The 25,444-nt window shown below is 34.5% G+C and overlaps 2 protein-coding genes and 1 pseudogene across 3 annotated transcripts; 2 read left to right on the top strand and 1 right to left on the bottom strand.

Annotated features, from left to right (window-relative positions):
- The first annotated feature begins 11,979 nt into the window (after positions 1-11,979).
- On the top strand, positions 11,980-17,161 carry LOC116146485 (annotated as a pseudogene).
- A 4-nt stretch (positions 17,162-17,165) lies between these two features.
- On the bottom strand, positions 17,166-18,299 carry LOC116146553 (NAD(P)H-quinone oxidoreductase subunit L, chloroplastic). Of its 2 annotated transcripts, none has more exons than XM_031431983.1 (5): positions 18,077-18,299; positions 17,912-17,983; positions 17,725-17,835; positions 17,514-17,608; positions 17,166-17,419 (listed from the first exon to the last, which is right to left on the bottom strand). In XM_031431983.1, the coding sequence occupies exons 1-5, from the start codon at positions 18,212-18,214 to the stop codon at positions 17,326-17,328; spliced, it is 510 nt and encodes a 169-aa protein (XP_031287843.1). In that variant the 5' UTR covers positions 18,215-18,299; the 3' UTR covers positions 17,166-17,325. The 2 variants fall into 2 exon arrangements, with proteins under 2 accessions (XP_031287843.1, XP_031287838.1); XM_031431978.1 differs by having other exon boundaries at positions 17,912-18,007; positions 18,077-18,296.
- Positions 18,300-18,713: 414 nt separating this feature from the next.
- On the top strand, positions 18,714-25,046 carry LOC116146522 (tubulin-folding cofactor E). Its single transcript, XM_031431936.1, has 16 exons — positions 18,714-19,066; positions 19,707-19,871; positions 19,990-20,036; positions 20,890-21,036; positions 21,124-21,198; positions 21,827-21,936; positions 22,043-22,185; positions 22,270-22,331; positions 22,646-22,753; positions 22,844-22,878; positions 23,701-23,766; positions 24,011-24,102; positions 24,178-24,254; positions 24,340-24,417; positions 24,670-24,780; positions 24,875-25,046. The coding sequence occupies exons 1-15, from the start codon at positions 18,751-18,753 to the stop codon at positions 24,766-24,768; spliced, it is 1,620 nt and encodes a 539-aa protein (XP_031287796.1). The 5' UTR covers positions 18,714-18,750; the 3' UTR covers positions 24,769-24,780; positions 24,875-25,046.
- The last annotated feature ends 398 nt before the right edge of the window (positions 25,047-25,444 follow it).

The following is a 25,444-nucleotide window of genomic DNA, read 5'->3' on the forward strand; positions in this document are numbered from 1 at the left end:
AGAGTTCTTTTAAGTTAGAAGAATTCAGGAAAAGTTTTCCATCACCCTCTTGAAATGTTGGGAATCTTGAGTTATATACAAAAGTGCCACCGTCAGAATACAGGATTTTGTTGGATTGTCTTCTCTGGATTTGTTATCCTAGGACTTTGTCTTTGCAAACATTCGAAGCCCAGTACAAATTATTTGAGGTACGTATTGATTCCTTTTTAGCAACCAAAGTTTCAGCTTTGATATGGTTATATTCATCTTTGGAAACTATCTTTGGAATGCATGTGAATGATGTTATATATAATGAAATTTGGAAGTAAGTGTGGGTACTATGTGGACATTCATGTATGAATAATTATGCCTATACCAAATGTTGATGAATGGAAAGGAGAATTTTGTGTTTCCGCATGTTTGATTTGGTTGATGATTGAGAATTCCAGCTAATTTCGCTAAGGCTGGTTTGTTTGGAAATTATTTGGTGGAAGTAATGGTTGGAATGAAGGGTATGGAATTGTGGACTATTGTAGATGCAAAAAATCTACCGTCATGAAAATAGGGTCTGATCCCGTGAGGTTGAGGCCACTGACAATTTGCTAGACCTGCACACATGAAAGGGCAAGCGTGAAGCTTCCGGAAAACACCGTGGTGGTGTTTGCCGTAGGCACTCCGACATTCAAGTCAGCAAGGCTGAAAGAGATTATTTGATAAGAATTATGGAGATGAAGAATTACCAGGAGTCTTGTCGAAAGCTAGGACTACGGCGGAGGCGTCGGGTTCTTGGGAGCAAGAACTTTAGGAGCAAATAGATGGTTTTGAGTAGTATAGATTGACTATGGGAGATTGCATGCCTAATGAGAGGGCAAACCTCTGTTTTTATAGTGAACCCAAGGGGTTGGAATCCTAGTAGGACATTGAGTCCTCTTTTTTGGGAGATAATCCATATCAAGAAAGAAATATGATTTCTTAACCTTAACAGATTAAGTTTAATAGTTTAAATAAGATTTGGAATCTTAGTAGGACACTAAGTCCTATTTTGGGAGATAATCCCTATCATGAAAGAGATATGATTTTTTGACCTTATCAGATTAAGTTTAATACTTTAAATAAGATTGGAATCTTAGTAGGACACTAAGTCCTATTTTGGGAGATAATCCCTATCATGAAAGAGATATGATTTCTTGACCTTATCAGATCGTTTGATAGTTTGAGTAAGATTTGGAATCTTAGTAGAAGAGGAAATAGAATGGGATTCTGATTTCCTATTTATAGACTGTTGCAGACTAATGGGCTAAAACCCAGTTTAGTTTAACTTATAGGATAGCCCAACTCATAGAGTGGGTAGTTCACAAGGTGATTTTAAGCGTAAGCCCAATCGGGATTGGGTTGAGGCCTTGGGCTATGACATGTTTATTTCGTTATTGGGCCTCGTTAAGCCCAAGATAATTTTTGGCCCTAACAACTATATATTGATAAATTTGGACATGCATATGTGCATTTTTATGCATGTTCACAATGTTTGTGAATAGAAAAGAAATTATAGGAAATAGTATGTTGGATATGGTGGCTGACTTTTGTTGTTGACTAAAATTGGAGATTTAATACAATAGTTTTATTTGGGTAGAGCTTATATGTTAATCCTAAAGAACCAAGAATTATTAAAGTATGGTTTTGGTTATAAAAAATTTACGCTGTGAAATTCTGACAGCCTGAACTTCCGAAAATTCTATATGTGTTTTGGGTTTGCAATTGAAGTTAAATTTTAGACATTTTGTTTTAGACTTCTTGAGGGTTGTTTGAAAATTTATTTTATCCAAAAGTTTGGAGTATTGGATTTTTTATGAATTTTCGAAGTCTGCTCTGTTATCCTGGAATTTTGTGTTTTCCTGTAGAGCATGCATTTTTAAGAACTGATTTAATATACATTTACTCATCCAAATTGAGTGATTTTAAATTCTGGAGACTCCTTTATGTGTCTAGTTTAATTCTGGAAAGTTTTGTGAGGTTTCAGCTAAAGGTCAAATTGTTATGAATTTACCAAGTCAGCAACATTGATCCAGGAAACAGTTTGGCAGTTTTGAAAGAGTTAAAAGAAAATCATGTTTTAAATGGTATTTGACTTTGGAAAATGGCTTGAAAAGTTCACTGGATAAACATGTATGTACTTGTTTTGGTGAGAGGAGTTTTTATGAAAAATCCAGGATTGAGCAGTGTTCCATTTTAGAGAACAGTTTTTGTTCAATTGGAAGTTAAGTCAATTTTTGGTGTGTGAGATGTTCAATGGAGTTAATATTGATGTGTTACCATAGGGAGTTTGTTAAAATCAAATTAGTTCTATGAAAGAGGAATTACAACATCTTTAGATGATACGCTTTTCTATTATAAGATTAGAGATTGTAATCCAACTAGTCATTTAAGCCCAAGGAAAATGTTTCAAGTGAATTAATTATTTGATATTTGCTTGAATATTAGTCATTATATAACGAGCTGAAGGATAGGGATGTGAGTTGTTGCAATTCTCATGATATCAAATGTTGGCGGCACTACTTAAAAAATATCAAGGTCAAAAGCTTCGTAGATCTTAACAATAGGAAATTAATTGATGCTGATAATTTGGTGAAATTGTTGAGTACAAATAATATGAGTTGTCTTTGGTCTAGCCTTCCTTCAGGAATTATAAAGTTTCAACTTGATTGGTGTTTCCCAGTGAGCACTGAGAATGCTTAAGTTTGTTTTTGATACAATGATGTTATCTATGTGGAAGAGAGGCTTAGTTCTAAAGAGTGAGGATAGTTTGGGATTAATGTAATTTTTATTTTAATCTCTCTATTGTAGAAATAATCATCTTTAAATATATGTTATATAATTTTTGGTCAAGTTTATTTTCAAAATAGCTGGCTCCGTTTGGTTCAAAATTTGGGGGTTTTGGGAAAAGTTTTTTTTAAAAAGTTAAAAAAAAGTTGAATTTGGCGGGTATTACGATGTAGGATTTATAAATTAATAAAATACCCTATATATTTATTTTTTTACAAAATACCCCCTATAATAAAACATTAAAAGTTAACAAAAATACCCCTAACTCACCCTCAAACACCCCCAGTCGGCCACCACCACCGGAGGTGGCCGAAGCCACCTTATGGGCGCATGACCGGCTGGATCTTGCCGGTCATGCCCCGATATGGCCTTTTCCGGCCAGATCCACGGTGGATCTGGTCGGCAAAGGCCAGATCTACGGCCAGATCTGGCCGTCAACCACCAGATCTAGCCGTATTTGCTCTCAAAGACGGCCAACAAACTGTCTTCGTTGATGGTCAACGACGACCGTTTGTTGGCCTTCGTGACCGACTGTTACGGCCAAAGATCTGGCCATCAATGGCTAGATCTTTGGCCTTAGATCTGGCCGAAAAAGGCTAGATCGGCGCACTATCGGCCAGATTCAGCCGGTAGTGCGCCATCCTACCAGATTCCGGCCATTTTCCGGTGGTGGTGGCCGGAATCTGGTAAATGTGGATTATTGGGGTGTTTTTGTAATTTAAAAAAAAATATTTAGGGGTATTTAATTAAATTATCAAATTTAAGGAGTTTAAAAAAAGTTGAATAATATTGGGAGTAGTATTCCCAAAAATCTGAGTTTTTGGGTATTTTACTGTTTAACTTTTTTGGGAATACTAAAAGTAGTATTCCCAAAACTGAAACAAACGCAGCCGCTATGTTTTATTTGTATGTAGAAAGACACCACATAGAATTACACACTTGTGAAGATATGAATTTTGAGATATATTTTGAGACGGGTAGCATTACTCTATTTATATACGTAATTATCCTCTATAACATAATTTCTGGTTTATTTGTAATCCAGGTCACCCCAGTTTCTTTCTCTCAACTTATTGTTTCCCAATAATCAATTTTCAAAGTAAAATTTCTTCTTTAATTTTTATGTTAACTTAATTAGAGAATCTTAATTTTGTAAATTTGTTCATCTTCTTCAAGCACATAACGTGCATATACTGCATATGATACAAAATTAAAAAGCCCAATTGCTAGACTTCTGGGTATTAAACATGAGTGTGTCAATTAGATTTGGGCCTAACTTTGTAGGCCCGTTAAAGCCCAATCATGTGGAATCGGTGAATAAAGTGCTCATACCTATATTGTTTTTAGGATATTACGGGTGTGTTTGTTTTATTATTTTGGGTATGATTTTTCAAAAAGTTGAGTTGGGTGGATATTACGAGGTAGAATTTGAAAATTAACAAAAACACCCCTTAGGTTTGTTAATTTAGCTAAACACCCTTATAATAAAACATTGAAAATTAACGAAAACACCCCCACCAACCCATTAAATGTCTACAGTCGGCCACATTGTCGGAGGGTGGTCGGCAGTCACTGTAATGGCGCACGACTAGCTGGATCTGGCCGATATGGCATTTTCTGGCCAGATCCATTGTGGATTTGGTCGGATGGATCTAGCCGAAAAAGGCCAGATCTACGGTTAGATCTAACTATGTTTGATCGTTGATGACCAACTACGACCAAAGATCTGGCCAGAAAAGGCTAAATCAACGCACTACCAGTCAGATACAGTCGATAGTTTGCCATTACGCCAGATTCCTACCAATTCCTGCCACCTTCTGGCGATGGTAGCTGGAATCTGGCAAATGTGGGTGGGTGGGGGTGTTTTTGTCAATTTTTAAACTTTTTTTAGAGGGTGTTTAGTTAAATTAACAAACCTAGGGGATTTAAAAATAGTTAAATAAAGTAGAATTGGATTTTCAGAATAAAATGCAAATGTGTATTTTGGATAGGATAGTGATAGGATATGGTAGAAATAATGCCCTAAACACAACCGTGGGATGTGTTTGTTTTGTTATTTTGGGTAGGATTTTTGAAATAGTATTGTTGAGTTGAGTTGGGTTGTTATTACGAGAATATGATTTGAATAAAATGTATTTGGTAGAGTATTTTATCTTTGTTATTACAATTGAATAAATTGTTGAATATTGGTTTGGTATATTTTTTTATAAAGGATTTATTGATACAATATTTTGGTGCATTTTGTTAAAATAATGTATTATTGTAACCTAAAAACTTATAAATTTACATTTTAATAATATTAAATATTTGATTGGTAATTTCGTAACCACTAAATGCAAAACAAATTTCCCATATTAATTTCAAGTACTAATCCTACTATTTAAAAACACAACATTAATACATATATGACAAACTACTAATTATCAACCCGTAGAATCGTTTGTATACTTATACTCCATTAACAACTACGACATAGTCATATGTTCTGCCCACATTTTAGTCGTTATGTTATCCCACAGAATCTGCATGTCGTCTATAATACGTTGTTACGGTTGACTTGATCCCTCTTTATTTTCGCCATCTTCTGTCCCGTTTTGGACATCAAAATATATTTGCTCATTACTCGTATTTTCAGTATACTGTTGGAAGATAGGGTCCTCCATATTATACCTTCTAATAAAATTATGAAGTACACAATATACCATAATAATCTTAGCTTGTTTCTCCGAGTAATTGTTCATTCCATTGAGAATACGGAACCCTTTTTTTAAAACACCAAAGGTTCTCTCGACAACATTGCAAAGTGATGTATGTCTGTAGTTAAACAACTCTTGTGGCCCCCTTCGGTTATGGTAGTGATCATGAAGATGGTAAGGTACTTGCCTATGAGGGGCAAGCAATCCCTCTCTATTTGGATAACCCGCATCAACCAAATAGTATTTTCCTATAATAAAATCACACATGTTATTTGAATTCCAAAGCCTAAAAAATGGAGTTAGTATGTTATAATACGTAAAGAAGGTACTTATACATGGTGGAGGATGTGAGAATCCAGAATTAGGATTATCAAGAACTGAATTCAAAACTCTTGAATCATGTGCAGATCCTTCCCACCTAGTGACGACAAAAGTGAACATCATCCTAAAGTCGCATACAATCATTACATTATGTGACAACGTTCCTTTGCGATTTCGGTACATATCGGCCAACTCCTATGGAATCCAAGCATTGACATGTGTCCCATCAATGACTCCAATACAGTCCTATCATCAAAACTAAATTTTAGTAATATGAACAGACTATCAACATTAATAACACAATGAACTTAACTACCCACTAACATAAAAAATAATGAAAAGTACCTTAAAGAAAGGGTAATATTTTCGGTTGGTCGATATTTCCAGTGGAACATCACTAAAGTCAAGTGGCTTGATAAACTCTGTCTTCAACTAACATATCGCCTCACAAACTTCACCAACATATTTAGAGACCGTCTCACCTGAATGTAGGATATCCTCCATCATCATACCGTCTGTCTCGTTTTTACCTACGGTTGTAAAAAATATCATGACTTGTTCTTCAATACTTATCCTCCTGGTTGCTCGCAATTTCCTTTGTTGTGCCAAAATGTAACGTAAGTTTGTAAAACAGTTTTTGTCCATGCGACACTTCCTAAAGATTCTATTATCATGACCATTTAGTACTTCCAACATGTAATCATGACCAGTTAATATAGATGTATGTCGTAATTGACGCCTATGTGTTCTGAAGTATGTTTCCAATGCGGCAATAGTGCACAATGCAATTGTTAAATCAACCAATATTTCGTCTTCTTTCTATATGCCTAGACGACGCCATCTAAACCTATACATTTGTAAAACATTAACCATCATTTCACAGCTGTTGTAGTACTTACCAAAATATAACATTTAATTTTTAATTCTAATTACAATCCTGAACTTATATGAAACATGTTCTCTCACATTAAAACAATAGCACAATGAATAAATTCATACAATAACAAACATTAGGGTACATTTTTCAAATCAAGGTGCTAAAAAAAGTTTGGGTTAGCTGTAAAAGGAATAAGTGTCAACTGGCATATACAAAACTGTGGGGAAACACTTAGGTCGTATAAGCTCATTTACAAATTGCAAAAGTCATTATATCCAATTAGCCTTTTCCTCGGGTGGCAGGTATACGAATATCTCCCGCCACCCTAGATTTTGATATAAGTACTTGACAACCGGTATGCATAACTCTGAGGGTACTTGCATAGACGTAAAGTTGTCAATACAATGGCCCATGGAATACGAATCAAATAGAGCATTGGTGTTCTCTCTGTTCCCCTCATCTTGACTGCGATTGCTAGCCCTAGATTCCATACTCCTTTCCACAAGCACGTCTGTCAATCTGCCAATGACATCCACAAGTGCATGTCCTAGGCCGCTTCTCTTCCTTCTATTTCTCAGTCTTCCATGACCAGATGTGTTTGACTGTTTTTCCTCTGTCGTTTGATCTTGATCAAGTTCGAAGTCGCTATCATCAATGTCAACCAATCCCTGATCGGAAGATGTGAAGTTCTCCACAGGTTGAGACGTAGATGTGTAAGCATATGTCCCTATGATAGTTTGCTTCTCAAATATGACTTCATAAAGCTCCTTGTGAGGAAGTCCCTTGTGGAAGAATTGTTGCGTTTGTGGGTTTTGCTGGTAATGAAAAACAAACATACATTAATATATGTTAGTCCCAAAAAACCTGCGTAAAAGTACGGTGTCATAGATTAAAAATGAATTTAAAATTTTTAAATTTAACTTGATATATTCTTGCCAAACCTCTAAAGGACATGTTGGAGTTTTGGACCGAAGCCCGTGTTGAAGCAATTTTTGTCATGCTTGATATACTTTTCTCAAGCGAAAGTACTTAGGATAAATGTGTGACGTTGAGTCTCTTCCCAGCCAATGATGATAAATCACCCAACATATTCTGGTAATCTGCCGATTTAATTGAAGTACCGTGGGGAGTTTTCACACGCTCAGACAACATAACCAGAAGAGGAAGTTTCAACATTTTTCTAGACTTGGAATCCGTCATACACTCTATTGGTCAACGTTGCCCGTAGCTTCCCTTGCATTGACGGCTTCAAGTAGTGTTGGATCGAACGAGGTAACAATTTATCTCTATTTAGTTTATACGGTTTAATTGTGCGTATATTTGTTGGTGATGTGTTTGCTGATTATTACGATGTCCCAATCTTGGTTGTCATTCTCACCGTAATGTTATTAGATGAGTGATAATGTCAACTGGTCCGCTGAGATGACCCATAAATTTCTGGTTCTGTTGTTTGAGTGTGCAAAAACTTCCCACAGAACTTCAATTAAATCGGCAGATTACTAGAATATGTTGGGTGATTTATCATCATTGGCTGGGAAGAGACTCAACGTCACACATTTATCCTCTTAAGTACTTTCGCCTGAGAAAATATAACGCCCACATCGAGGTACGTAGCTTTATTATGCCCTAATATCTTTAGTTGAATTTTGTCAAAGTTATCTTGAACAAGTGTGAAAAAAATTCCCTAAAATTTCATTACGGGTAAAATGGTCTTTTCAATCATAATTAGTTGAAAAAGTGGGAAGGGAAAAGAGATAGAATTTTATGGAGAATGCAATAAAAATGAGGGCATTATGGTAATTGACTAAGGGACATAGATGAAATTTCATAGAAAGTGCAAGGGTTTTTCCCTCCACCCCCGCCCCAATCCCCAAAAAAACCAGGGCTTCCCCGCCCCATATGGGGCAGGTTGGGATGGGTCTTCAAAATTCTGGGGAATATTGCCATGCTTACTAAATCCTCTTAATGATAATAACCCTTTAAAATACTTCAATATTATTTCTAATTCCATTTTTATCTTTATTTTGGATAGAAATAAAGACTAATGAAATAAAAAGAATGGGAAAGTGATTTTTAAACCCCACCTAATTGATTTTTAGCCTCCACTTTTAATTTTTTTTTTTTTTACATATTTTATCTTAATTTAAATGACTAGAAATAACATTATAATACCTAAATACACTCATACTTTATTTTATATTTTTGTTTTAATTTTTAACATGTAATGTTACACAAACTGTAACTCTAAATTTTTGTAACCTAATCTTAAATATTCATAGTCATTAAAATATTTTGTTTTTATTTAAATATTTTGTTTTTGATGAAAATATAATATTAAAACTATGGAATAAAGTAATTACATAACATGATGATTTCGAAGAAGAGAAAATAAGTTGAATTTAGGAAATTGAGGAAAAAAAAGTGTAAAGAAAAAACCTAATTAAGTTTGATTTGAGAAATAGGGTGTAAAATGAAAACATAATTAAGCTTAGAAGGTTATTTTCGATATTAAATAGGATTTAAATATTTTTTTTTTTTTTAATTATAGAAGAAATATACTTAGCCAGGCTGTGAAGACCAATTAGATGGGGGCTAAAAATCACTTCGCAAAAGGATGGGGGATAAATGATATTTCCGAATCTAATTGGATAGGCCCATTTCGAAGCCCAAGTTAAATCCTAAGTGGACTGGCCCACTCTGAAGCCCAATGTTTTTTTTTTCTTAAATAAACTCTATCAATAAATCTGTATCAAGTCAACATCATGATATCATGATATCATGATACTCCTCAACGTGAATGATAATTGCACGACCATATTGCTATCAATAGATATGCGATTGACCCTGATTATTATTTTATTTTTTTAAACATTATAAATAGAAGTGGATGTGATCCGACTGACCCACATGACCGTGGGCCCCGATCTACCGTTGATTTTTTGACCCCCTTCTTCAAAATGGACCCTTCAACTTGATTATGATTTACGAAACTAACTACCGTAGCCTTTCTTTGACTCCGATTCCTTTCTTTGCTCAACTTCATCCACTTTTTTTCATAAATTATCTAAAAATATAAATTTATTAATTATATCTTTATCTCAAAAAAGAAAACATTCTTATAGCTATTAAAATTGGCCACTGATTTCGTTATTAGAAAAAGAGTAAACGTCCTTTTCCCACCCAAGGTTTGCCTTAATGATTTTGTAAACCAAAAGTTTTAAAATACCACTTTTTCACCCAAAGTTTATATTCCGTTAATACCCAAAGCTAATTCCGGTCGATTTTGATGGTGAAAATTCTCTCCATCACCACCATTTAAACCTTTGGTCTTTTCTTTATAAAACTCCTCTCAATCCGACACCTGATTTCTCGTCGATTGTCGGTCACTGCAAAATTAGGATTTTTTATTCTTAGTTGATTTTAGCGACGAATATTTAATTGGTCACCACCATTCAATCTGCTGACCTCCACTTTACAAAAACTCTCTTATCCTAACTCTTAATAACTAGTCGAACACCGGCTAAAAAAATGAAATGTATTTTAGTATTAACGGAATATAAACTTTGACGAAAAAAGTGGTATTTTGAAGCTTTTTAGGTGGAAAAGTGTCTTAAGGCAAACCTTGGGTGGGAAAAAGTCGTTTACTCTTTAAAAAAAAAATAGATTTTAAAAATAGAAATTTTATAAAGATTAAATTTTAAAAATGGGAAATTTATTAACCTCCATAAAAAAACATTTTTGGAATTTGTAAATTTTTCATTAAAATTCTTATAAATATTATAACCACTTGCTAATTTCTTCATATAAAATTTCAAACTGAGTACGTTTATTAGTAAAATTTATATGCTAGGAAATATTCTAAATATATAAACTATTAAAATTGGCAATTCAAATTTCAAAAAGCTAACTTTAGTAATAAAAAAGTTACCATTTTACATTTCATTTAATTTAGTTAAATCTTATGGCTGGCACGTGATGCTAATAATTTATTTGAGAGAAAACTTCAATTGACATCCCAATATTCTTAAAAAAAAATCCAGTACTCACAACTTCCATAAACTAACAATCAACACCTCTAAATTTGATTGATAAATGATACTACAGGAATTACATTGACACCATAAGTTTCTTAAAAACACAATCAGATTCTTACAAATTCCATAAATTCACAACTTTATCTCTAAATTTAGTTGACATTCACTTAATTGCTTCAATTAAATACAACTAGATCGTGGCAATACCTTTACCATCGTTCTTCTCGTAAGGGTTACACTGTTACTCATAAGGTGTGTATTTTCACTGTCAAATATGATTAATCCAACATATGTTTATGTGGAGAGTAACAAAAGAGATAACATTGTTAGTTTATGGAACTTTTGCGTAATAATGTTCCTTCACGATACTTAAGGGGTGTCAATAAATTCCCTATTTCATAATAGTCATTTGAATAAGTTGCTATTACTTTAGAAGTTTATGCATTTATAATTTATTATTATTATCCTATTAATTTGTAATTTGCAAGGTCAATTTTTAGTATAATTATGTGGATAATAAGAACCAAGAATAAACTCAATACAATGAATAAAACTATAAGATATTCAGGTTCAAAAAATAGTATAATGGGATAGTTTTTCTATGGATTTATCTACCAAAATAAGTAATGGTCAAAAATAATTATTCACTCCATAGACATTTGGATAGCGTCGTATTATGGTCTAAATTGTCTTCCTGTAGTTTATTTTAATACTTAAAACTTAATAGTAAGGGGATTTGTGTTATTTTTGAAACCTCAGGAGAATATTTTTATATTGTCATACGTTAGGGGAAGTATGAAAATTAATAAAAACAAAAATGAGGATCATTAATTTGAAGAGTAGCAATATTGTAATTTCGCACCCAACAAATGGCAAAAACAGAGGTTACTTCATAAATCCTCCTCTCCACGCCACAAATACTCTCTCTTTAAAGCCCCACTCCAAGTCCATCCCCATTCCCCCCTCTCTCTCTCTCTCTCCCCATCGAAAAAAAAAAAAAAAAACAGAAGCAGAAAAACGAAAACAAAATCAAATAAATCCTCAAACCTCACCAAAATCAAAATCAAAACAAGCATGGAACCCGCTCTTGTCGACTCAAACGTCAACGAATTCCCGAGATCACCAGCAACTCCACTACAACAACAATAACAACAACGATCACGGCTGGCAAAAGGTCGTCAAGCGCCAGCGCAAGGCCGCTAAACCTAACGCCGATCCGTCCGCCGTTACCGCTCGTACTAACGGCTCGTTAATGGAGATAAGAGTAGTGTGTTCCGTAACTCGGCAGCAAGCCGAGGAACGACGTCGTGATTGGTCAGCGCTCAGCAGGCGAACGTCGCTGTTGTTCACGCCTCAAGTGACATCGAAACACCGATCTGACGACGAGGACGAAGACGAGAGTGACGCGGAGGCTGCCGAAAACGGCAAGGCCGAGGAGGTTAAGAAGGTGAAGCAAAAGAAGCCGAAGAAGCCGAAGATTTCTGTGGCGGAAGCTGCAGCCAAGATTGACCGGCCGATCTCGCCGCATTTCTTGTTGATATATCGGTAAGGAAGGAAATGGTTTGCGAATTGTGCGTGTCTTGTTGTGATTCGTTTCGATCCGTTGATTTTTATTGGATTGTTTGATTAGGGCACGTATGGATCCCAGCAAGAGATACAAATGATGAGGTTTGCGATTATTTCGGGAGGGCATTTTCGGGGTCAGTGCGTCTCAGTTCCCTTGGATGAAGCTTTTCAAAGAGAACACTGTGGCGAAGATGCTGATGTAAGTTTCGTGATTTTGTTTTATGAAGCTTACATGTGATGTCGAACTTCAAATGTTTGTAAAATTGAAGAATTGTTTGAGGGTTGGGTTATGAGGAGGCACATGGGGGGGGGGGGGGGGGGGGGGGGGGGGGTGGTTGGGGTTGTTGTCAATGGGATATTTCATTGAGAAATAAAATGTCTGGTAACCCTACTGGCTGTAGGGGAACCGTTGAGCTTTTTTTCCCTCTCTTTTTGCTAGTTTGTTTACCTAATTGGTTAATATTTTTATAACAGATCCCCATTTCTCACATTTCGGATGCTGTTTATAAGACATCAATTGACTGGATCAACCAACGATCCCCTGAAGCACTTTCGTCCTTTGTATTATGGTCTTTGGATAGCATTCTTGTTGACCTCGATGCCCATCATGCTGGTGCAAAGGGTTCTAAGAAGGTCGTGCAACAAGCTTCAAAATCCCAGGTAAAACTTTCTGCCATGGATGCTTTTGCTTATATCTGTCTTTGTCTTTTTATGCATGATTTTGGTGGATGGTTATGTATAATTGCAGTACCAATGGTTGCCTATATTTATTATCGTTTTGTTAGCTAATAGCTCATTTCTCTTATCTATATCTTTAAACATGTAATTTTTTCCTAAGATTATGTGAGATTATTTTTAAAGATAGTCATTTTTTGTTAAAAAACTGTATGCGGTTTTATTTTTTGAATTTTTCTTAATGCAATATATATATATATATACTTAATTTTTTTTTTATAAAATTAAACCCTATACATGTTTGTGACTTTTGTTGGAGTGCTACTTTCATAATCACATCAATTATTGGATTCCAACTTGGATCAATTAAAAGATTAACTTTGAAAAATGTTGCTAGTAGGTTTGAAGGGTTTCTTCTATTCTAACCCAGGAAACAGGTTCTTTAATAGTAAGAACCGTGAGTTTGTCATGGAATAGGTTCTCTCATGCTGACATTTTTGTCTAACTAGGGCAGCTTGAAAGATAAATTGAGAAATATAGTGTTACTTCTAATGCATATGGACATAGTCAGACTTATGAGAGTAGTGATTTTGCCAAATGAAAGACTACATTTGCCATATTTCAGAACCAATTTATGATTGTCAAATTTAATGATAAAAATAACAATTGATCATTTCAAAATTTTGTCTATTTCTAATAACCAATGAGCTTACCTTTCATTAAAAGATCTTTCATTGTTGTTCTACAGCTTTGAATTTGAATTTCGTAGGATGTCCCGGTGTTGACTTTATAATTGGTGATTTGATATTTTCAATTTAGATAACCTTTAATGATTAGAAGTGAATGCTTTGCACTCTCTGTTATGCCTTCTCCTTTAGATAAAGGGTTAGAGGATGCAGCTGATCAATTATGATTAACTTTCACAAACGTGAGCTGATTGGTTATTCTCAATGTACTTGCTATACGCCACATTGCATTTTGGATGCAAGAAGTTTTATCTTCTTCCATTGAGGCCTAAGCTAGGTGACACCAATTCTCCATAATTCTCTAATGAGATTATAATCACTTATAACGAGAGATGAATAACTAACTGCTAGGATCGACAATTTTTGGCTTTGATATTATTTGCTCCAAGAGATGTTTAGGGCTTTTAAAATTAGCTGAACTGTTGCTAGTTTTGTTGATTTTTGTTTAGAGTATATGTTTGTTTGTGCATAATGGAAAATTTTATTTTGTGATAGGTCTGTGGACTTTGTTTATAGTCATTCATTGCGGTTGGTTTGCAATTAAATAAAGGCAGCTCATTAGATTTTGTTGCCATTTAAATGCTAAGGGTGTGTTTGTTTTATTATTTTGAGTAGTATTTTTGAAATATTATTGTTAAATAGAGTTCGGTGATTATTACGAGGTAGAATTTAAAAATTAACAAAGAAAACCCCTAGATTTGCTAATTTAGCTAAACACCCAAATATATAAAATTTTTGTAAAATGACAAAAACACTCCCACCCACCCATAGTGGCCAGATTCCGGCCACCAGCGCTGGAATCTGGCGTTGCGGCGCACGACCGACCGGATCTGGCTAGTCGTTCGTAGATCTGGCCTTTTTCGGCCAGATTCAGGTCGTCGACGACCAAAGATATTGCCGTCGTTGACGGCCAGATCTGGCCGAAGAAGACCTGATCGGTTCATTACCAGACATTTCCGGCCGGTAGTGCGTCGTTGTGACAGATTCTGGCCACCACCAATGGTGGTTGTCGGAATCTGACAACTATGAGTGGGTGGGGGTGTTTTGTCAATTTATAAATTTTTTTGTTGGGGGTGTTTTTGTCAATTAGCAAACCTAAGGGGTTTAAAAAGGTTTCTTAATTTAGAATATGATTTTGAAAATAGGGAAACAAACACGCATTTGTTTTTGGAATAAGGACAGGATAGTGGTGAAATAACGAAACAAACGCAGCATAAGTTTTTTTTTTTCCCTCTCTATATTAGAGTTTTAAGTTGTAGAGTGAACCTATAATTTTAAGATATTAAGCTGTGACCATTTCAATTGCTTAATTCTTTCTTGTGCTACCTTTACACTCCAATTTATTGTGAGCTGTCTTTGGAATAAATCAAATGCTAGCTTGTAAATGAATCCTAAAACATTTTCACATTGGATTGGCATTTAAGTAATGTATTATTGAAATGGCAGGTTGCAATTTTTGTGGCTTTGACAATGGTTTTGCGACGAAAACCTGATGCCTTAATTAGTGTTCTACCAATGTTGAGGGAAAGTCAAAAGTATCAGGGACAAGATAAACTTCCAATTATTGTATGGATGATTACACAGGTTAGTGAAAAACAACTATGTATTAGCATAACAAAGGGATCTACTTGGAAAACAAACTATGCTAGTTGTTAATCTTCCCAACATATATATGCTTCTTATGCCAGTTACCAAAATTTTGTTGTCTAGGCTTCTCAAGGGGATCTGGCTGTTGGGTTGTATGCATGGGCACATAATCTTTTGCCTGTAGTTGGTAGCAAAAGTTGCAATCCACTGTTCAGGGACATAATTTTGCAGCTTGTGGAGAGGTATGGAGGGTTTTAAAGTTTACAATATTTTCTCACTTCAAATTCTTGTCTCTTTCTGACATTTTGTATTTTGGTTGCAGAATCTTATCTACCCCAAAGGCTCGTACAATCTTAGTGAATGGAGCAGTTAGAAGGGGGGAGCGTATGGTGCCACCTGCTGCCCTTGAGACACTGTTGCGACTTACATTCCCTACATCTTCAGCTAGAGTAAAGGTGTGTATTGGCAACGGGCATTTACAGTCTGGGTTTATATATATAGATTTGGTGCTCAAACTTCTGTTTGGATGTGATGATTCATGTAGGCTACAGAAAGGTTTGAGGCAATATATCCCACCTTAAGAGAGGTGGCTCTTGCTGGTGCCACTGGAAGCAAAGCAATGAAACAAGTTTCACAGCAGATACTGAGTTTTTCTGTCAAACTAGCGGGAGAAAGTATGCAAACCTGAATTACATTTTCATCTCGGTTGTTTTCTAAGAAAATATTGAAAGATGATAGGTTTTGAAGTTTATATTGAGATAGTTGTCTTTTACAGGCACTCCTGAGTTATCAAATGAAGCAGCTGGCATATTCATCTGGTGTTTGACGCAAAATGCTGATTGCTACAAGCAGTGGGTAAGCTGTTCTAATTTTTATCTCTCTTTGTTCATGGCAGTTTTTTCCATTTCTTCTTTTGGCTCTGCCATGTAGAATTTACATATTCTTTTTATCATACCGTGCATATAAACAGGACAAGGTTTATCAGGACAATCTAGAAGCTAGTGTCGCTGTTCTGAAAAAGCTTTCTGGTGAATGGAAAGAGCAATCTTCAAAACTCTTACCTTTCGACTCTTTGAAGACGACCCTCAAGAGCTTTAGGCAGAAGGTAGCCCTCTATTATTTTAGGATATTTAACATTGCACGACCATCTCAATTGCAATTCTAATGATTATGCAAACATAGTTAACTTAACTAATGCCCTTTTTCAAACTTCTTTTTTATAGAATGAGAATGCCATTGCTGGTGGGGCCGACGCTGCACTCCTAGCACTCTTCAAGAATTCAGACAAGTATTGTAAACATATATTGGGAAAGTTGTCAAGCGGCCATGGTTGCCTCAAAAGCGTTGCCGTCGTTGCTGTTGCATTGGCTGTGGGTGCGGCTTTCATGTCCCCGAACATGGAGTCCCTTGATTGGAAGAAAATTTCTGTAGCTTTCAACTCCCACGGATCTTTTTGAGCATGATGTTTTATGTGTGTCGCAATTACTGATGCAAAGCATCGTTTTGTTCTTACCAATACTAGCTTCTTCTCTTCTTTCCGAACTTTCTGCTTCTGACCAAGGCAAAAGGGGAATATCTTTTAATTTTACCGTTGTTTAGGGACATGAAATGATCTGATGACTTGAATACAGTATCAGAATACAGGCCTTTAGATTTTGCTTGAAAAAAGCCGGCATCTCCCTGGAAAATAAGGTTGAAGAAGATCGTCCCATTTACGTGGTGGCTTACGCAAAAAAGATAACTTTATTTCATTATTTTTTTTTTGCTTGTAGATTCTAATCATATGAATGATTAAGTTAATGGGTGAGATACATTTAGAAACGCCTCTGAGAAATGAAATTTCCATACGATTAAATTTTACCCATTTGTGTCAATCTTTGATCTCTATTTCAAGTAATTATTGTGACTAAAATAAGCATGTCTTTACATTCAATATATGAAACTCAAGATTTTGATAGTACAATTAATTTTTATTCATAATCTTCAGGTTCGGCAAAGGGAAACTTCGAATAATAATTTTTAACTTATGAAGGATCTTCAGGTGTAGACCATGGATATTTCATTGATGGATCTCTTGGAAGTCTCCTAAAGTTGAGAAATGGTGCCCAAATCAGTAGCCTGTAAATTAGAATTTAATAAATCAGTATCCCTATTTAAATAAAATAACATTAACATTTCTTACTTAAAAAAATAAAAAATAAAAAAAACTCACCCTGGGAAGAACAGGAAGACAAACATGAATTGCAAATACATTTCCAGTAGCTTTCTCTTATACCATCTTACTCTAAGCCAGTTCATTATAATTGGCTGCCATTAATTAAGCAACTATAAGATTAGCAAAATATAAGAAAATTCAACATTTTATCGGAAAAAAAGGATACATAATAATAATAATATATATAAAAAAAAAAAAAAATACTCACCGGCATGATAAGGAAGTACCAAACTGCAATAATTCCAAGTTTTATTATAACTGTGACCAAATCTACATCATAATTATTCTCTCCAGTTACTGCAATTGCTGGCTGCTCAAACTGATTAACCAAAATTAACAATTCCCATTTAAGCTTAAAGAAAAAAAAAAAAAATTTAAAATGGATGAATCCTTACAGTAGCCAAAAGTATAGCTCCAAGTTGAACTGCCAATCCAGATTTTTTCTCATCTAAGAAGTGAAATGCCTTCTGGGGTAAGCTCGAAAGAAGTTTCTGCCATGAAATTAGTTTGTGAAACTCATGATTCAAAGAAGAAAAAGGAGGAGGGAAAAGTTGAGTTACCTTATTAATCTTGATGGGGTTGGTTGATTTTTGTAGAGATGTAATGGAGAGAGGAGATGGTTTTGTTCTTCTTCTGCATTGAGTAGAGGAAAGAGATGGCAAAGCCTTGAGAGATTGGAGGCTGAATGAGCAGCTCATTTCAGAGCTCTACTCTATCTGCTTTTGTTTGTGTTTGATTCGTTTTTTTTCTTATCTTTGAATTTGGTTTCATGGCATAGAATTATGCATGGGCTCTCCCTCTCTTAAGAAAAAGACAAAAGAATAATAATAAATAATGTCCATTTAAGTGTTTGGAGTCTTAAGATGGTGACCACATAATTATTTATTTATTTTACGGTGAGATCAATTTAATATTAATATATTTATTCATCTCTCTCAAATTTAGTCTATTTACAAGATGATCTTTTGCTAAAATTTTTACAATTTATTTTAACTAAATTACTCTGGAGAAAAATTTGTCAAATCAGGAATAATTTATTCGTCATTATCAAATGGAGGAGGGATATTTTCGTCAATTTAATCAAACTTTGATTATTTCTCAGAAGTTTTGAAAATGGAGTAATTTCCAAAAATACCCTTAAAATTAAAATTTGGCTATTGTTGATAACAGCTTTAATATCTTTCTTCTTTAGTGATTTGAACTTGTTTTCATCGGGAAAACTCTCTGAGTTCAAATGAGCAATTCCAGTAATGTTGCCGCCGATTCATTCAAACTCGGGCAGCGAGTTCACTCAGCCAACGACACGCGTCGAATCGGTACGGTTAAGTACGTAGGAGAAGTGCAGGGCTATTCAGGCACGTGGATCGGAGTCGATTGGGATGGCGACGGCAACGGTAAGCACGACGGCTCCGTCAACGGTGTCCGTTACTTCAATGCACGATCAGAGAAGTCCGGATCCTTTGTTCGGGTCCAGAACTTGAGTCCAGGTATTTCGTTGCTTGAAGCTCTTCAACTCAGATACAAAGGCGAGGCTAGTAAAGAGGAAGAAGGTCAGTGATTAATTTAATTAATTTATTTTTGTTTTTATTTATTGTTATTATTATTTTTTAGAATGGAACATTTGTTAAATTGTAAATTCTATGCTACTGGTTCAGTAACGTTACCAAGATAATTACAGTGAAAAAAAAAATGATAATTATATAAATGATGGTTTATACTGTATATAATGTACATTTATATTCTATTTTTACCATAAATGTTATTAATAATATGATACTGTTCCAGTAATGTTACTGTGTCAGTTAGAGTTCGAAAATGATAAAATTTTCAGATTATAGGTTTTAAATTTCTAAAATGATGGAGGTAACTCTTTACAAACTGATGTTGTGGCTTTGCGAAATGCTCATTCCGTTAACGTTTTATTGGGATTTTAGCAATCGGTAACATGGCAGTTTATTTGTTAAAGTGGGTAGTTGGATGTTGGTCAGGTAACGTTACTATTTAGTTTCAATAATGTGATTGGTAAAATGTAGCAATGCTGTGTTGCTTTATATTTCTTTTACTTTGACAATGGAGTTTCCAATTATGTTGTGGCACATTCCATGTGATTTCTGTTGTTTTTGGTAATGTTATGAGCATTTGTTTTTGGGTAATGTAGCTAAATTCTTGTTGAATTGGCTTATTTTGTAGATGAAATGTATGTTCTATCAGCGACGAACAAACGTGTGTCAGTTGAATTTGTGGGTAAAGAAAAAATTCAAGATAAGTTAAGTAAATTTGAAGAGTTGAAGAGTGCCTCATTATCTTTTATGGGTGTTAGCTCTCTTGGAGTTGATATTGGAACTATTGTGCCGAGTAAGTTGCTTTCTTTTCCTTTTTGTTTGTTGAAAGAAAATTAATGACTGAAATGATTCAAATTTTTTTTTGCCTGAGTTGGCGATTATATTTAGTTCTGATATTCAAACTTTTGTAGAACTAAAGGAGCTTGACTTGACTGGAAATTTGCTTTCAGAATGGAAGGTGTGTGTTCCTGCAATATGTAGCTTGTAAGAGTTGTTTTATGTGTTTCTCCACTAATATATACATTTCTGCTATTTGCATCACAGTTTGTACTCATGTCATTTGTGAACTATTATTTTTGCCAAATTATATACTTTCTTAGATAGATTAATTCATGGTCTTTTCTATAAATTTTATATGAGGCTATCCTTGTTGAAATTTCTTAAATCCCGATTCACCACTTGACAAATTGGCTTATTGTAAACAATTGAACTGAGGCTTTAACACCTTAAGATGCATCAGAAATCACACCATTAAGGTAGCTGATGTTTGATGTGCTATGCGAAAAAGTAGGAAATATGATATTCTTACAGCAAGCAATTTGCTGTTACAGTTTTAAAATTAAGGGCCCATGTATGTTTTCCGTGGTTCTCATTGCAAAAATCCTATTCAGTACACATTTGTGAGTATTCACAACAAGTCTCCATCCTCCCCCAAAGGGAAAAAAGGGTAAAAAGAAATGCAATTTGTAGTTGATGACTTGTTCCAACATCTTTGAGGTGCTTTTATAAAATTTTGTTTTCCGGATATTGAAATATACATCTGGCGAGTTTGTAGTTCCTTGTCACAATGTGCAGATGCCTTTTTTGTTGGCAATAATAGATGGTAAACATTAGAATTTCTTTTTAATTAAGTTCATTATTTGTAGCAGATGAATCCGATTTTTGAGAGGCTAGTTTTATTCAAAGCTTATTGAAGAGCTTGCGCTGGTGTTAGTGGCATATAAACTAATGTTTTTCTAGAATATTTTATGAGTAAAAGTTGCTTCTGTTGCATAGCCTGGTATCTTGTTTGAGTTGGTCTTTCCTTGCAGGTTGTTGGTGCCATCTGTGAACAGTTACCAGGTCTCACTGCTATCAATTTTTCTAATAATATAATGTCAAAGGATATCTCTGGACTGCCACAACTAAAAGGCATCTGCATTTTAGTTTTAAACAATACTGGTATAAATTGGGTGCAGGTAGGTTATTTTCTCCTTCCTTCTTTTCTTTCCATGTTTTATTCATATACTTCAATTTTGAAATACCATATTTTTCTTGATATTCAGGTTGAAATAATCAAGCCTTCATTGCCAGCAATTGAAGAGCTACATCTCATGGGAAATAATATAAGTGCCATACAGGTAGTGCTTGTTGGAAAACCTTAATTTATGGCCTCAAAGTCACTCAATAATCTCATTTAGACCCCGCTAAGCATTTTATTGTTTGTCCTTATCTTTGAGAATTTATTTTGCCAAATTAATACAATTTCACCAAGATAATGGGTGGCTGTTATGCATAAATTTATCATATGATTGCAATCTTGTTATGGATGGAAAATGAAAATTATAAAAGTGCTATAAACTAGAGAGATAGAAAGAAAAGTAGAGAGAGAAGAGTTCATAATATGTTTTTTTTCTTTTAGAAGATAAAGAAAGACTATTAGGTAGAGATAGGGGAGAAAATAGTTCATTGATCATATTATTTCTGTAATCAAATCTTTATTCTCCGAAGAAAAAATATACAACCAAATAATTTTGGAAGAAACTATTATGAGTATGAACAATAAATAGTATTGGAGTAGAGCAACAGTTCGTGGAGTATGTCTATGTAGATCCCATGCTTTCTAAGAAAACAAGAAATATTTTTGGATTTCGTCTTTTCTCTGCTCATCTCTGCTTTCTTTATCCACTTTAGTTGTTTGCCTTTCAATAATTTTAAAGCTCAATCTTTTTGTTCAATGACTCTTTCTATTCATGCTCTGGTTTCTAGCCTGTGTCATCACCTGTTGTTCAAGGATTTGAGACCTTGCGACTTTTGAATTTGGAAGACAACTCTATAGCTGAATGGAATGAAATCCTAAAGCTTTCTCAGCTAAGAAGGTTAGAAAGAACTGACTGCTCCTCTATCAGCAATTTTGGTATAAAATTTTCTATTGTGAGTTGCTAAATTTTGCTGTGATCTGTTAAATACGGTTTCTGCTTTCAGCTTGGAGCAGCTTTATTTGAACAACAACAATTTGAGCCGCATCTATTACCCTGATGATTATGCAATATGCAAACTGCTCGGTGCATCTGAATCTCATGAGAAAAGCTATATGCCATTTCAGAACTTGCGCTGCCTTCTTCTGGGTAATTTGTGAGAACTTCCAATGAGCTTTGATGCTTCCTTTCTCTTTGATTATTCCGCAATTGTTCTGATTTTTGCTTTTTCAGGAAATAATAAGATCGAGGACCTGGCCTCAATTGACACACTGAATTTATTTCCTAAATTGATGGTAATGTCTATTTCATCCGTCACATATTAAAACCTCTTTAATATCATCTTAGGAGCCAAAAACATACCGCAACTTCATGATATTTATACAATCTTCGGGATCTTGTTATCTATTTTTACTTGAAAATGTTCATTAATATTGACAATATTCCAGGTCATATGCTAAAAGACTACAGCACTAATTACTATCTCTTCCTCTTTCTCACATATGCACACAACTTGTATGCTCCTTATTTTTTGTTCACGATCCATATACAAAATCCTAGGTTGGTTAATGGCTTATATTTTTATTACTCTTCTTTCTTTATATTGAAGGAAATAAGGCTTTCTGAAAACCCAATAGCAGATCCTGGTAGAGGTGGTATCCCAAGGTTTGTATTGATTGCACGTTTAGGAAAGATTGAAATACTAAATGGGAGTGAGGTAAAACTTTAGTACTTTGATGGTATCCAATTTTTTGTTTTTATTCAAGGTTGTGAATCTAATGCATCTGTATTTAATACACCTTTTTAGGTAAGCCCTCGTGAAAGGAAGGACTCTGAGATTCGGTAAATATTTTATTCTGTACCAGTTTGCTCAGTGCTCACCTCTTCTGATTAATATAAGCTACTGTCCTCACCCATTTGTTTCCTACCCTTGTACATTTATGGAAATACTTGTGCTATATGTTTAGATTTCCTCTTGGCTGTTAGGAGCTATTTTCTTAAGGGTAAAGTAATGATAAGATCTGAAAGCCCATAAGAAAAAAGGACACAACCAGGTTGAATGTTCAGTTAACCAATTTTATCTTGACATGCATTCAAGCTTTATTGTGGCAGCCATAGGTTTGAGATGAGATTCTGCCAGGTGTGAGGTAATTAGTGGCCAGTTTGGTAGGTTACAGGCTTAAAATTAGACAAGAGGATAGATGCAATTATATTTTTGTAGCTAATAAGTTCACACAGAAGATAGAACTCTTGTAGAAGAATAACTGCTCAATTTTTAAAGAACTTTCATTCTAATGAAAATTCTTTACATGGAGTACTATAATTGGATAACAAGGAGGTTTTAAGCATATCTAAACACTTTTGCTTCTTACATCTATATAGAGATACAACATCCTTCACTTAAGATAGAGAGAGAGAAGGAAAATATGTGAAAAGAAGTGGGGAATAGAAAAAAGTTTTATATGGGACATAGTATTTTTTAGATATTTAACAGGTTAGTAAATGTTCACATGTTTCTTGTTTCTTATAGAAAAAATGGTATTGCAAAATTATAGTGTGTTATGTTAGAGAGAGGAACAGAAAACTTAGATATTAATGGTATCTAACTAAGCTCATTGTTGTTGATTCACTAGAACACAATATGATCCAGAATCTTTCTTGCAGGTATGTTCGCCTTGTTATGTCAAAGTTGCATGACAATCCTGAAGAAATAAAACAGCTGCATCCTAGGTAATTTTACTTCAGTGAAGCATTTGTTATCGACCATAGCCAGTTCAATTCCTCTATTTGTCAGCTTATCATTGAGAAGGGTTACAGATAAAATATGGTGTATTCAATACTCCTGTCAAAAGGATCAAACTTAACATTGACCACTAAACTCTATCACAAACGTGATGGAATATTTTCTCCGTTACTATTTTGTTTCAGTAATGATGTTCTTCCTCCTAATTGTGGACTGAAAACTCAAATACAGGTTTATTGAACTTAAGGATTTCTATGGAATTGAGGATGAAAGGCCGTCAATTGGAGCCGCAGGACCCCAAAAGATGGCATCAGGACTTCTGTGTATGAATCCTAGATTTTCTTTCTAGCTTCTTTTATGGACTTTCAGTGTTGGCATTCATCTTATACTGTATGCAGCTATCACCCTCAAATGTGTAGGTGCATCAATTGGTGAGAAGCCTCCGTTGACGAAGAAATTACCGGCCACTACCACAGTTATATCCCCAACCTTCTTCTACAACCACTTATAGTGCTCAATACTTTTTTAGAATTCACTTCTAATTGGTATATTCATTTCAGGTTGGGAAGCTAAAGAGTCTATGTGAAAGCTTTTTCAAGCTGAAGTCTATCAGACTGAAATTATTTCTTCAGGAAGAGGTTTGTCGTAACCACCACTCTATTTATAAACATTAATGATCATAAAAACCCCTAGCATTGTGATTAATTAAAACCAGGATGTTCCTACATGCTGAACCTATGGTCATTCTGACAACATTTTATCAATTATAAGACTTTCTCCCAAATCTCGGACATGTCTAGATTTCGAATATGCAAGAATTTTACATAGAAAAAACTGCAATTGCCTCAGAATTTTATCTTGGGTAAGTTTTACATCTTTGAATTTTTTAGGGCTTCCCTTTACCAATGTTGGTTGACGATGAAATGGCTTCTTTAATGGACCTTGGAGTTGGCAATGATTCTACTATCCTGATAGATGAAGAGAGTTAAGATCCATTGAAGGTACCAGTCAATCTTACTTTCTCTTTGCATCTGCTGATAATTGTCGCCATTTGTACATCTTTGCTTTTCTGCTGTTCTTCAAATTTTCATGCAGGTTGTTTACGGGGCCGATTTGCTGAGCCAATATTTTCTTATTTCTTCCCTCAGCAAAAGAGTTCTTTCTATGGTGTTGTGGTAAATCTTTGGGATGATTAATTGATTACTGCTGCCTGCTTCTTTGTAAAACAACTGTTAAGAAAACTTCAATTTGAATGTTGAATTTTTCTCCTATGTGTTCAATAGTGCTTGAGATAGTTGCATTTTTATTTTATTTTTTTTAAGATTTTTAAATAATTATACTCATGGAAGAATATATTATTAGACAATTTGATCTGAAGTAATTCAATAAATATTAAAACTATGTGGAATTATGAATTATTACTAAATACTAAAGATTATTCGCATACAGTATAAATTATAAAAGGTGTAGAATTAAATTCTAATTGAATAAATTATATGTATTACAATTTATTTCAAGTGAAAAAGATTTATGTATAATGCTAGTTACAGGCTTACAGCAATAATACTTGTCATAGTGGTGGTCATTTAAGTTTTTATTCAATAGACATTTTTAGCCTTTAGGCTTTAAAAGATTAGTGGAGGTGTACGTAAATCGGTTTGAACA

The sequence above is a fragment of the Pistacia vera genome, unplaced genomic scaffold, assembly GCF_008641045.1.
Source record: "Pistacia vera cultivar Batoury unplaced genomic scaffold, PisVer_v2 Contig115, whole genome shotgun sequence".
Lineage (NCBI taxonomy): Eukaryota > Viridiplantae > Streptophyta > Magnoliopsida > Sapindales > Anacardiaceae > Pistacia > Pistacia vera.